Here is a 13692-nt window from a genome sequence, read left to right as displayed (position 1 = left end):
ATGGTGTGTTCATTTACTTCTAGGCCCACTTGAGTGGACAGAGTTAAGAAATAGATGTATGTATATTTATATCCATACATACATGTATGGCTATATATACTGCCTCGCATGTCTATATTTATTTCTATATCTATTTATTTTTATACATTCAGATCTATTAGAGTCTATTTTATACATTCAGATCTTCTTCTAATTCATACCTTACACCACAGAATTAATTGTCTTTCGTATTCCCGTATCTGTAATTGTCTTTCCCGATAGTGAGAAACCTGGATGCCATTATCTATAATTTATTTATTTTTTAAAACATTTTTAGAATATACAGAAAATAGTTTCAGAATTATTAACCAATGCTTCTGTGGGAAAGAAGCCTATGTGTAGATTTGTTTTCTCTTGGTTATAAAGTTATTAACATGGAACAGTAGCTCTCAAGGTGGGGCAATTTTATGCCTCCAGGGACATTGGGCAATATATGGAAACATTTTTGGTTGTCACAACTGAGAGGCAGTGCTATTAGCATCTAGTGGGTTGAAACCAATGAACTTACTAAACACCCCGCAATCCACAGGTGAGCCCCAAAACAAAGAATTATTTAGCCCAAATTGTCAAAAGTGCTTAGAAAAAAACCCTAACATACAAGTAGGAAAATATCTACTGAAGGATATTATGTAGATATTTTTTGCCAAACCACTTGAAAGTAAGATAAAGGCATCATGATACTTGCAAATGATATTTACATATACTTTGAAAATGATGCAACCAATTTCCAAAATATACAAACAGCTCATACAATTCAATAACAGAATAACAAACAACCCAATCAAAAAATGGGCAGAAGACTTAAATAGACATTTCTCCAAAGAAGACATACACATGAAAAGATGCTCATCATCACTAATTATTAGAGAAATGCAAATCAGAACTATACCTCACACCCATCAGAGTGGCCATCATTTAAAAGTCTACAAATAATAAATACTGGAGAGTGTGTGGAGAAAAGAGAACCCTCTTACACTGTTGGTGGGAATGTAAATCGGTGCAGCCACAATGAAAAACAGTATGGAGGTTCCTCAAAAAACTAAAAATAGATTTACCATATGATCCAGCAGTCCTACTCCTGGGCATATACCCAGTTCGAAAAGAGACATGCACCCCAGTGTTCATAGCAGCACTGGTTACAATAGCCAAGACATGAAAGCAACCTAACTATCCATCAACAGATGAATGGATAAGGAAGATGTGGTCTATATATACAACGGAATATTACTCAGCCATAAAAAAAGAATGAAATAATGCCATTTGCAACAATATAGGTGGACCTAGAGATTATAATACTAAGCAAAGTAAGTCAGAAAGAGAAAGACAAATACCATATGATATCACTTGTATGTGGGAATCTAAAATATGACACAAATGAACCTACTATGAAACAGAAACAGACTTACAGACATGGAGAACAGACTTGTGGTTGCCATGGAGGAGGTGGAGTTGAGGAGGGAAGGACTGGGAGTTTGGTATTAGCAAATGAAAGCTATTATATATAAGATGGATGAACAACAAGGTCCTGCCATATAGCACATGGAATTATAATCAATATCCTGTGATAAACCATAATGGAAAAGAATAAGAAAAAGAATAAATGTATGTATAACTGAGTCACTTTGCTATACAGCAGAAATTAACACAACATTGTAAATCAACTTTTTAAAAAAAAAAAAGATAAAGGCATCATGATACTTCCTGCTTTAATACTCCTAAGAATAAGGACATTGTCCTACATAATGACAATTCCACAGATGGGCAGCTAGAACCTTTGCAGACCCCAATGCATGATATTGCAAGAGAAGTTTTGTAGTTGTTGTGACAATGCACCTGCCACTGGAAAATCTCTCAATCTCTCTCTCTCTTTGCCTCCACCCTTACCATGACTGTTTGAAGGAAGAGTTGATAGACTGGCTAAAATAGATGAACCTAGAGTCAGATTTTTGACAGGGGGAAGTAAGATATGAGGATGAAAACATGTGTTTGTAATATCTAAGACCTGCAGTGATTACACTGTGAAATTTTATTCTTAATTCTTTTTTGATAGATTGAAGTTGTTATGCCTGAGTTGTTTGTAAACCAAAGTAGTAGTCAAATAGAATGTACTAGAAGAATATGGCCTACCTGATGATACATTTATTTCAGGCAGTTTTCAGTAGTAGAAAGTTCTAATACAGTGAAAGATGATGAGCAGAGTGACTAGAGAGAAAAGAATTAGGGGAGGGAGCTTATTTGAGATGTAATGCGGGCTCTAATTTATTTTGATAAAATCACTTAGGTTACATCACTTAATAATTAAGCAGGGCTGGGCTTCCCTGGTGGTGCAGAGGTTAAGAATCCGCCTGCCAATGCAGGGGACATGGGTTCGAGCCCTGGTCCGGGATGATCCCACATGCCACAGAGCAACTAAGCCTGTGCACCACAACTACTGAGCCTACGCTCTAGAGCCCACAAGCCACAAGTACTGAGCCCGTTTACCACAACTACTGAAGCCCACACTCCTAAAGCCCATGCTCCACGAGAAGCCACCGCAATGAGAAGCCTGTGCATGGCAACGAAGAGTCGAAGACCCAACGCAGCCAAAAATAAAATAACTGAAATAAAATAAATAAATTTCTAAAAAAATAATAATAATTAAGCAGGGCTTCCCTGGTGGCACAGTGGTTGAGAATCCACCTGCCAGTGCAGGGGACACAGGTTTGAGCCCTGGTCCAGGAAGATCCCACATGCTGCGGAGCAACTAAGCCGGTGCACCACAACTACTGAGCCTGCGCTCTAGAGCCCGCGCGCCTAGAGCCCATGCTTCACATGAGAAGCCACCGCAACGAGAAGCCCGTGCACCGCAACGAAGAGTAGCCCCCGCTCGCCACAACTAGAGAAAAGCCCACGCCCACGCGCAGCAACAGACCCAACACAGCCAAAAATAAATTAATTAATTAATTAATTTTAAATAATAATATAATTAAGCAAATATTTACTTGTTATGTATGTAGTGTTGAGGAAACAGTGATGATGAAGGGAGCTCAGTGGAGCTTTCAGCTTAGTTTTTATTTTGTATTCCACAGCTGGGGAAATCATGCTAAAATATTTTTTCTTAAAGAAAAGTTTCTTTCTGTTTTTCCATTTCCAGTTAAGTTCCAAGTGAAAATTTTCTGACTTCTTATGAAGAAATTTCAAAATTGATAAAGAAGAATAGCATTATGATCATACTACTAAATTTCAAACCTTGCATAAGCTCTACATAAGCCTTATATAAGTGAAATATATAATTTAATATATATTAGTGTGTATGTTATAGTACCATTGCCATGAATTACTAAAATAATTTAATCATATTTGTGTTCTTTCTCCAAGATAAAATGACTAAAATGCTTAATACAGTTCGCTTCTAAATTTTATTAAACTTAGTTGTGCTATGTTGTTAACGATGCATGTCCAAACATGAGAAAGATTGCTAATCTTTGGTTGTAGAGATTATGGTATGATACTAACTCTTGCTTTTAAAATAAACATATTTTTGTCAGATGACTTGCAAGGTGCACAGTCAGAAATTGAGGCAAAACAAGAAATTCAGCATCTTCGGAAGGAATTGATTGAAGCCCAGGAACTAGCTAGAGCAAGTAAACAAAAATGCTTTGAACTTCAAGGTGAGATCAAGATTACTTTGATTCTTTAGGGGATGTGAAAGCAACAAGATATAACTGAATGGCCCCAAACTTCCAAGTCCAGAGGCATGGTTATCTTCTTCTAAATCTACAACTTTATTAGATATGTGATCTTGGGACATCATTTATGCTCTCTGAGCTTATGTTTCAGATCAGTAAAGTGAGGAGAGTTACAGTTGTACCACTTTCTTGTGAAGATTAAGAAAGGCCTGTACCAATGAAAGATCTTAAAAGTTAATTACACATTAAGTAGAGCAAAAGGAAAAAACAGAAATACAAATTTCTCCGTTTTAGTTATACCTAATATTAGCTACTCAGTATAAGATAAGGGAAATTTATATTCCCTGCAGTTTTACAGTGGATTCTTCAGTAAGTGAGAGTCACCAGGCAAGGTTAAGGTATAGAATATTCTAATGTCCCAACCGATAAGAGTCATAGACCAGTTGGAGTCTGTGCTATTTCCTAGAGCTTACATTTCTATAATGTTCACAGCAGTTACCTAGTTGCAGTCAATTAGTACCTTACAAAGTCTTAGAATCCTCATGTTCTCTAAAATGGCCTTCCTAAAAAATAATAATAATTAAAAAAATAAAAAAATAAAATAAAATGGCCTTCCTGACCAGGAGGAAGATTTGCATCCCACGGGGAACTGTGAACTTCCTATCAGTAAGTAGTTACTATGTACTTGGCAGTGAACATGAGGATTTTAAGTCTGTTTTTCACATTTAAGCTCAAAATCCTCATTAACAACTATCAAGAATGCTTCTCAAGTAAAGAACAACACATGTTATCTTGGCAATACAAGGTATAGACAACTACTACTCGGTTGAATACATTTATTAATTACTACTGTTTTGTGCTCTTAAAAAAATCTTTAAACAACCTAACTGCTAACACTGATAACACTGCCTAACTTTTGTTTCCTTCAGTGAGGTTTAGGAGAGAATTTCTTAGAACCTTCCAGCTGCTCAATTCTGAATATTTTCATTAAATCACAAAATTAGATATACTGTGCTTTACTTTTAGCTCTTTTGGAAGAAGAAAGAAAAGCCTATCGAAATCAAGTTGAGGAATCCAGTAAACAAATACAGGTTCTTCAAGGTAAGGAGCACCTGACTGTAACTGGGCTGTTTGTGGCCCCTTTTTTTTTTTTCAAGGGAAGATCCCCTAGTACTCCAGTAGTACCTCCCACTTGGAGTGGGAAGAGGAAGATTGAAGATATGGATTTGGTAAGACTGTTGTTTTCTGGGTTATGTAGTGACTTACTACAAAGGAGGCCTTCAGACAGGAAATCGGTTTGAGTAGTTCTGTGCATCAGCACTTTTAGCTTGTTGATGATATTATTTCTAATGCTCATAGCACACTTGCACTGCAACAAAAATTATTTACCAAATGGAATAGAACAGTGGTCCCTGCACTCCCTTCATTGGTAAAGGCTGCTCTTCATGTCCACCATTTTGCTATCTCTTTGTGTGGGCTATCACAGGGTCATTACAGAAATGACCCCAAAGACCCCTGCCTCTCAAGGGTTTTCTTCGAACCAGAGCTCCTGGTACTTTGAGGTTATAATTGTGAGATACTCCAGCAGATGTCTTTTCTGTGCCACTGTAAAATTCCTAAAGTAAAATTAATTTGCCTTCATTGTCAAAGAAGGAACCAATGTTATTTTAAAATTTTAGTTTGAGAGGTAGGGTAAGAAGAAGTTAAATAGACAAGTAATCTCTGTTGAGACGAAATGGGGAGTCATTGTATAAGGCCTATGATATTTGCCCTAAAATATCCCAAAGAAAAACTAGTCTTTGGGGTTTTCTTATTTTTGAGTGGGACATGTGAGTTATTTTAAAAAATTGTATTATGGTCAAACAAGAATTTCTAAGGTAGGTTGTATATCTTTTTAAATTGAAAGCTCTTTTCACTCTTATAGTTGAATGCCATTATCCATTCGTTTATATAAATCTGATTTGAATCTATACTTCCATCCTGTATTGTGTATGGGCAATTATCCCTAAAGGTTTTATGATGTAGTGCTTCCTTTTGTTTTAAAGCTGTCTTACGTGGGCATCATTGAGTGCTCTCTAGTGCCAGCATGTGTATTTCAGGATTTTATCCACAAGTCCATGGTCATGTTATCCATGGCCATTGTGTCTTTTCAGATTTTTGAACCTGTTACCTCTTAACACTTCCCACAGACTTAAAAGGTCTAATATTTTCTTTAATGTTTCTTTATTAGGCAGCCTCTTGCTATGCAAGCCTTAAATCCTCTTAATTGTTTTAATTATTCTTCTTTTCTACCTACGGAACTTTTTATACCTATAATTTTCTTGTGTTATTATAATCAAGACCAGTATTCTAGTTCTGAACCAAGTATGATTTTATACAAATTGTTTCCAGTTCAAGTCATGAGGGCAACAAGACCAGATCCTTAAAAAATATACCTCTTTCATTAGGCAGTATTTATTAACTTTATTAATTCATTAATTCAACCAGTAATTCTTGATGGTTTACTCTTCTAGTATTGGGGATAGCACTCATGAGATGTACAGTCTAGTGGAAAAGATGAATGAGCAAATAAGTACATAACGTGATGTCCAATAAGGGCAGAGTAAAGGGCTAGAGAATGACAGAGGGCTATTTTTAGATAAGCCATCAGAGAAAGCTTCTTTAAGGAATTGACATTTGAACAGAAAATTGAGTCAAGAACATCAAAGGGGGCTTCCCTGGTGGCGCAGTGGTTGAGAGTCTGCCTGCCAATGCAGGGGACATGGGTTCGTGCCCCGGTCCAGGAAGATCCCACATGCCGCGGAGCGGCTAGGCCTGTGAGCCATGGCTGCTGAGCCTCCGCGTCCAGAGCCTGTGTTCCACAGCGGGAGAGGCCACAACAGTGGGAGGCCCGTGTACCGCAAAAAAAAAAAAAAAAAAAAAAGAACATCAAAGGTTTTACTAATGCTTACCCTCTGACCAAGCAATTCTATGTCTACAAATTCACCCTAAGGAAAAAAAAAAATCAAGATTGCATTATAAGGTGTATTGTCTATAGTAATTAAAATCTGAACAGCCTCAAGTGTCTAAAATAAAGGATTAGTCAAAAAAGGTAGTATAGCTGGGTTTTGTTATTGAAAAATATTCATCAGCAGCTGCATAGAGAACATTGTATTTATTATGATCCCTCCCTATTTTTGTTTTTATATGTGTATAAATGCATAGAAAAAATCTAGGAGAGGAAGTACCAAATGTTAGAAACAATTTTCTCTGTGTGGGAGAAATAAAGATCGCTTTTGGGGTTTTTTTCTCTTTGTGTTTCTGTATTTTGACATTTTCTGCATTAAACATGGATTGCTTGTACAGTTTAATCAAAAGCAACAAACAGCTCTGACAGCCTGGGCCATGCAGTAAGTACAGTCCCATATGGGCTGTTCTTTTATTCCTGATTACTATGGACTAAGAAAATGATGAGTAAATATACTTTTGTAGCCCAACTGCAGAGGTTACACGTCAATATTGAGAATCTCCGGGAGGAGAAGGACAGTGAAATCACAAGCACTCGAGATGAATTGCTTAGTGCCCGAGATGAAATTTTACTCCTTCATCAAGCAGCAGAAAAGGCTGCCTCCGAGCGGGACACTGACATTGCTTCTCTACAAGAAGAGCTTAAGAAAGTGCGAGCTGAGCTTGAGCGGTGGCGGCAAGCAGCATCTGAATATGAGAAAGAAATCATGAGTTTGCAAACTACTTTTCAGCTTCGATGTCAGCAATGTGAGGACCAGCAGAGAGAAGAAGCAACGAGGCTACAAGGTAAGAACTGTATTTTACATAAAGCTCTTAACTCTTGATAACAGTAACTTTATAAGTTGTACAAAATAAACATTCAGGCTAGTTTTGTCTTTGACAACGATTGGTTGAATAAAGCATTGTTTTTATATTGGGGCTATAAGCATTCTTCAGGTCTGTAAGCTCTACAATAAATTGAAAATCTTTACAATTTTACATTTTATTTAAATACGTTAAAAATTATTTGTCTTATAAAAGTGAAGTGAGAAAAAAATATTACTGAAGTTCAGGGTGATGGGATCTTCCCTGAGGTGCCACTGCGAAGTAACAGGAATCAAAGAGTAGTCATGTAAAATCTACGTGTTTAAGGGAAAAAATAGTTATGTTCCTATATTAACAAATGTGTTTTGGGACTATTTTAGGTGAACTAGAGAAGTTGAGAAAGGAATGGAATGTATTGGAAGCTGAATGCCATTCTCTAAAAAAGGAAAATGTTTTGCTATCATCAGAACTGCAGCGGCAAGAAAAAGAATTGCACAAGTATGCAAGAACTCTCTTTTAGGTTCAAAATATTTCTTTATCTTTAGATTTTCATCTAAATTTTAAGTTTAATTTTGATACTTAAATACCTTTTTGGAGCAAAATATTCAGCCAGACTCTTTGGCTATCTGGCAGGTTAACCATGCTAAATGAGTACTTCAGCACTTTTTTTCTGCCACCTGCATGTCCTTTCCTTTTGGTGTACCCATGGAATACAGATTCATTAAATGCCCCTTCTCCCCACCAAAAGACAGACAAAAGATCTAAACAAACAGATCTAAACAAACAGCAAAAGATCTATGATTGAACTTGCCCTTTAAACTAAATGATAGTAAATTTCAAATACAAGTTTGTTTTTCTTTCTTGCCAATGATCCCTTCTGTTTATAAGGGTGATCAGGAGATGGCTATGATAAAGAATTGATACTGTTGAAAGATACAAATTCAGCTTTTGAATTTCAAACAGCGTTATATAAAAAGTAATAATATATGAGATCAAAAATTTGCTAAAACCAATTAAATCTTTCTAACATCCATTACCTTACAGGCAAACCAATGAATGTAATAGATTTATTCCAGCAAATTTAGTGGAGTCCTGTTTTCTCATCAACACTTGTTGCATAGTTTAAATTTTATTTTTTCCTTAAAAATTTGATCCATTCCATGTTTTTTATTTAAACAATGTTTACATTCTAATTCAGATATGAAAGTAGTACGTGTTTATTATTGAAGCCATTCTTTAATCCATCTCCCTCCCCAGAGTACACCAAAAATGGGAGTCATTACTCTCTTTTGTTAGCCTTGTATTTATACTCCTGAAGAGCATTAAGATTAACAAAAACTCAGTGACCAAGGTCAGTTCCCATAGAAAACAAGCTTTAGGGAAAAAAATGATAACTAAAGGACTAGATATATCAGAAAATAGTATTCCTCGTTATCTCTTATTAAAACAAAGGCAGGACTTCCCTGGTGGTCCAGTGTTAAGACTTCACCTTTCAATGCAGGAGGTGCGAGTTTGATCCCTGGTCGGGGATCCCACATGCCTCTCAGCCAGAAAACCAAAACATAAAACAGAAGCAGTATTGTAACAAATTCAATAAAGACTTTAAAAAATGGTCCACATCAAAAAAAAAAAAAAAATCTTAAAAAAAAAGTTATTTAACCTCACTGGACCTCAATTAAAAAATAAAAACAAAGGCAACTGTAATATCGGTTTTGCATTTAAAAAATCAAGAACTAGTTGAAGGAGCAAGATGTGCTGATTTATTCTCAAAAACGCCTTACAACATCATATGGTCAATGTCAGTATCTTTAAAGCATTTTTTTCTCTTCCAGTGTCATATCTTTCCATAGTCTTTTCTATGTGTATTACTTTTTGAATGTTTAAAGATAACTAATAATAAAGAACAAAACAAATGTTTGTTTTTTATGTAAAAGTTTGTAAAAGCAATTTCAAAATTTGAAAAAGACAAAATAAAGGCCCAAAACACAAACAAACAAATAAATGGACGCTCTCACACAGACACACACGCACACATTTGTGTATATATATGTACCAACTGCTCATCTGTGTGACAGAACATGTGGGCAAATTGTTTGGTATAAAGTGTGTGTAAGATGATACAGATACTCAAGTTCTTCATATTTGGAATACATTTGGATCTTGGTGAATCCATTTAGTTTGGTATTCTATCAAGCAAGAAATACCGATATTTGATTACCAGTACTGATTATCTTAAATTATTCTTGTTTTGGAATTTTAAGTTAATTTGTTAAGCCTCCCCAGCATGTAAGTAGTATTTAGAAGCTTGTCTCCCTTTACAGTGTCTTACAATGCCATATAGTTCCTAGGTATATTGCCCTGACAACATCACACTTACACCCTACGATCTGCCTAGCATCTAATCAGCATGGGATTTATACTCTGTAGTACTTCAGTTACAATATTGAGTCTGAGTATTATGATCCATCCTGAGAGGATGTCTTGAAAACCTTATCCTCCTTTAGCTATTTCTGTTGTAGATGGGAGCCAAATTCTTTAACACAGCTACAATATACAGGTCTTTTGTTCTTTGTTGTCCATGGTGTAGAAGGAATTGAACAAAGAATTTCTGTTCCTGCTTATCAAGCTGTTTTCCTAGTGTGTAAATGGGACTTTTTTTTTTTACATCAGGTTGTAACAACAATCGTAGAATTTAAACTGGAAAACAGCCTCAGAAATTATTGAGTTCTGTCTTCTTTGACAGTGGAGGGCACTGAGACTCTCCTTGTGTTATTTGTGTCTGTGCAAATGGTGCCTGGCACAGATCTCAGAGCTCAGGAAATGCTTACTCAGAGAATGAAATGGCACCAGTTAAGTGACTTGCTCAACATCCCACAACTGAATAGTGGCAGATCTGGGGTCTAGAACCCAGACTCCTGGTTCTTTGTCTTGTGCTTTCCCCCACAATTTGGTGTCTTCTCATTTCAGTAGGTTTATCTTTACTTAAGTTGGAAGTGGCTCCTAAGCTTGTAAGTTTCTGTCCGCCATCCTATTTGTCAGGTACTTAAAGAAAATAGTTGGAATATGTGCTTTCTTTTCCTGTAGAAGACCTACACTGAATCTTTTTATGATACAGTTAATATAATGTGATATGACAAAATATACAATTAGTCACCTTCTATTTTTACAATTCAAACTTTATGTGTATTTGATTATCTGAAAATAGGACACAGCTTTAAACTTTTATTGTTTTATTGTTTTAAAGCTTTTTACTTATTGAAAATATCATTCTTTTTTACACTTTTCTTTCCTCATCTGAAATCCACTCCATCCCTCCTAGTAAAATGTATAAGAAATTGGACTTCCTGCTGTGTCTGGTTTCTACATGAATAACTCTGTCAATATTTATGTTGCAGTTCCCAGAAGCAGAGTTTAGAGCTTACCAGTGATCTCAGCATCCTGCAGATGACTAGGAAAGAGCTTGAGAATCAAGTGGGATCCTTGAAAGAGCAGCATCTTCGGGATTCAGCTGATTTAAAAACTCTTCTCAGTAAGGCTGAAAACCAAGCAAAGGATGTACAGAAAGAGGTAAAGCGAAAAGACATTATGAGCCCAATTATGGTTGGACTTAAAGCCAAAAGCAAATCAGATATTCATGCTAGTTAGAACTAAAGGGAAGCATTACCTGTCACAGAGTTGATACTGGAAGCATCTCTGCCTGGTGATTTCTAGCTGTGTATCATGATCCATATATAGAGAATTCATCAGTAAGGTTTGGTCTCAAAAATATAAATATACAAAATTATGTTCAAAGTTTTTCTCTACCAGTTAGTTGACCTATATGAGAAGTCCTTTGTACCAGATTACTTAATTCACTGTTTATCTTTCAAAAACAGTATCATATTTAATTTAGAATACTTTTAGAAAGCTAACTGGGGCCACACCATAATGCTGTCTAAACCCATCAGGTGACACTGGCCTGAAAAGTTGCTTATGAGAAAACTCAGCTCATACCCAGCCAGCCAAACACATGTTCTGTGACCGTTTTTTTGGTGCCTTTAAAAAAAAAATCATGTTTAAAATGGTGAGGGTTGATGTTGGAGCAGAGACCCCACCCAGGCTTTTCCTGAGCAGAGCCTTGAAGTTGAGAGTGGAGCAATAAGAGCTGCTATCAGTCCTACTGGCATTACACTATTCCCTGCATTGACTTCTGGCCAGCTTAGGGGATGGAGAAGGCTGATGCATTTTCATCTACCCGGCAGGGCTCACCCCAGTTGTAGACCCTCTTAAATGAAGGATTTGTTTTAAACAGAAGGAAGTTGAAGACAACTCTTTGTCTTCAATAACAAATTTTCCCAAAATTGTTTTTAGAATATCTGTTTAATCAATGTAGTTTTCCTTTGCACTTTTCTTTCCCTGTAGTATCCTGAACTTGGAAATGATTGTTGTTCTTCTGTCTTCATGTTTGTTCCTAAAGAAAAAAACTGTAACATTTTTTATTCATATGTGGCCATATTGATTTTGTAATATGTTCATTTTTTATCTTCTTGCTAAGGATGTGTATTTTGGTAGAAATCTCATTTTATTTGGTTGGAACACAAATTTTGTGCCAAAGTAAATATACTAGTATTTAATACTGTAAGCACTTTGTGTCCTTCCAGTCCACATGCCATAATTCTTTCAAAATCTGGGAAGAATGCTGTGGTCGGAAGATAATTCTGTTGTATGTTACTCTGAATGCGTTATCCATTTTGTTGCATTATTTGTTTGCCTGTTTTGGGTCACTGAGCAATCAGTGCGAAATGCTTTAACTGTTCCCACAAATGGCAGTGGCATGTTGTCACAGCATCTAAATTGTTGGTAGCCTTTGGATTGCATTAAATGCAGCACAATTTAAAAATACGTCTGATCTTGTCAGTATGTTTCTTTTCTATTTTCTTGTTCAATGTTTTCATTGTGAAATGAAGTGTAGTCACCATACCATGCTCCCTTATAATGTGAAATTGCTTTTCTTTCCGTTTGTCCTGATGTCAACTATTGGATACTAGTCTGTAACTAAAACCTTCTTTAATGAGATTCTTATATCTGTGTAATCCACTGCAAATGAATTACTACCTTTTATTAATGCACATATATTCCCTTTCAACATTTCCCCCTTTTTCTCCTTTCTCTCATAGAATCATACTTAATGTGCACAATATAATGATTATGTATCTTCAGTACTGTCACAGGTTAAAATATTACAAACTAAGCAAGCCCAGATATGATTATTTTTGTGAAGAAGAACCAAAGGTGCTGGTAATATTGTGTGGTATTTCCCTCTTAATCAGAACTGAGCTCATTTCTCATCTCTGAGTTAGAAAGCAAGATGGAGCAAAATGATATCCAAGGGGGGAGGTGTGACACTAAGGCTACAGAAGGTGACCTTTGTTCTGACAATTAAATTTTATATATGCGGCAGCTTTTGTTTCAACATTTAAAAAAGAAAAAGTACATGAGAAAAGTAAAATTTAATCCTCAGTGTTAAGAGAAAAATAATGGTATACCATCTTTATATTTGACTTAAGAAAGCATCTATATATTTTGATTTAGTGGGAATATCTGTAATTTAAGAATTCATAAAACATTGAGCACACAATTCCACCCTGCAGAGACTGTCTCAGGAAAGTTGTTTGGCTTCACCATCTTGCCCTGGGGCCAGAGTCCTTCCCACCCACTCACAAGCTGAAGGTAAACAGCAGGATCTTCAGGACTAAGCTGCCTTCCTGTCATTCTCCACAACTCCTGGAAGGGAGAAATGATTAAGTGCTTTGGTATAAAGGGCAGGCTGGATGTAAGAATGGTGGAAAAGGAAAATAAGGGATAGTTTTGGTCAGCAAAGCACGTTTCACTTATTCTTTATTAGTCACTGTTAAGAATCAGGTCATTGAGAATTGATTATGTTCTAAGAGACTTAGTGCAGAGACTAGTCTAGGTACACTGAATTTGCTTTGGCAACCTGCCGGTAACCTTTTGCTTCCTGGAAGGAAGTCCACAGACCCCACAAAAAAAGCTGTCATGAAGTCCATGAATCTTACTCCTTAGTTCATTCTCTGGCATACTACCCAGACTTGTTCTGGGAACGTTGTTAGGTAACAGAGAGTTCCTTTCATATTTTACCTCCCTCTCTGTACCCGTGTCTTTCTTCCCACTTTAT

At 36.2% G+C, this 13692-nt stretch overlaps 1 protein-coding gene across 50 annotated transcripts in view; it reads left to right on the top strand.

The window, feature by feature from the left end:
* Positions 1 to 13692, top strand: part of SLMAP (sarcolemma associated protein) — a 307400-nt gene that overhangs the window by 129082 nt on the left and 164626 nt on the right. For 35 of the 50 annotated variants that reach the window (XM_067043824.1, XM_059076191.2, XM_059076203.2 and 32 more), the window contains 5 exons: positions 3567 to 3689; positions 4734 to 4808; positions 7179 to 7499; positions 7898 to 8015; positions 10913 to 11084. In XM_067043824.1, the coding sequence (XP_066899925.1) occupies positions 3567 to 3689; positions 4734 to 4808; positions 7179 to 7499; positions 7898 to 8015; positions 10913 to 11084 (809 nt within the window). The remainder of the gene's footprint in view (positions 1 to 3566; positions 3690 to 4733; positions 4809 to 7178; positions 7500 to 7897; positions 8016 to 10912; positions 11085 to 13692) is intronic. The other 15 variants (XM_059076207.2, XM_059076204.2, XM_059076205.2 and 12 more) reach the window with 1 other exon arrangement.

The sequence above is a fragment of the Kogia breviceps genome, chromosome 10, assembly GCF_026419965.1.
Source record: "Kogia breviceps isolate mKogBre1 chromosome 10, mKogBre1 haplotype 1, whole genome shotgun sequence".
Lineage (NCBI taxonomy): Eukaryota > Metazoa > Chordata > Mammalia > Artiodactyla > Physeteridae > Kogia > Kogia breviceps.
Note: the sequence above shows the minus strand (reverse complement) of the source record. Positions and strands in the feature narration are given on the sequence as shown.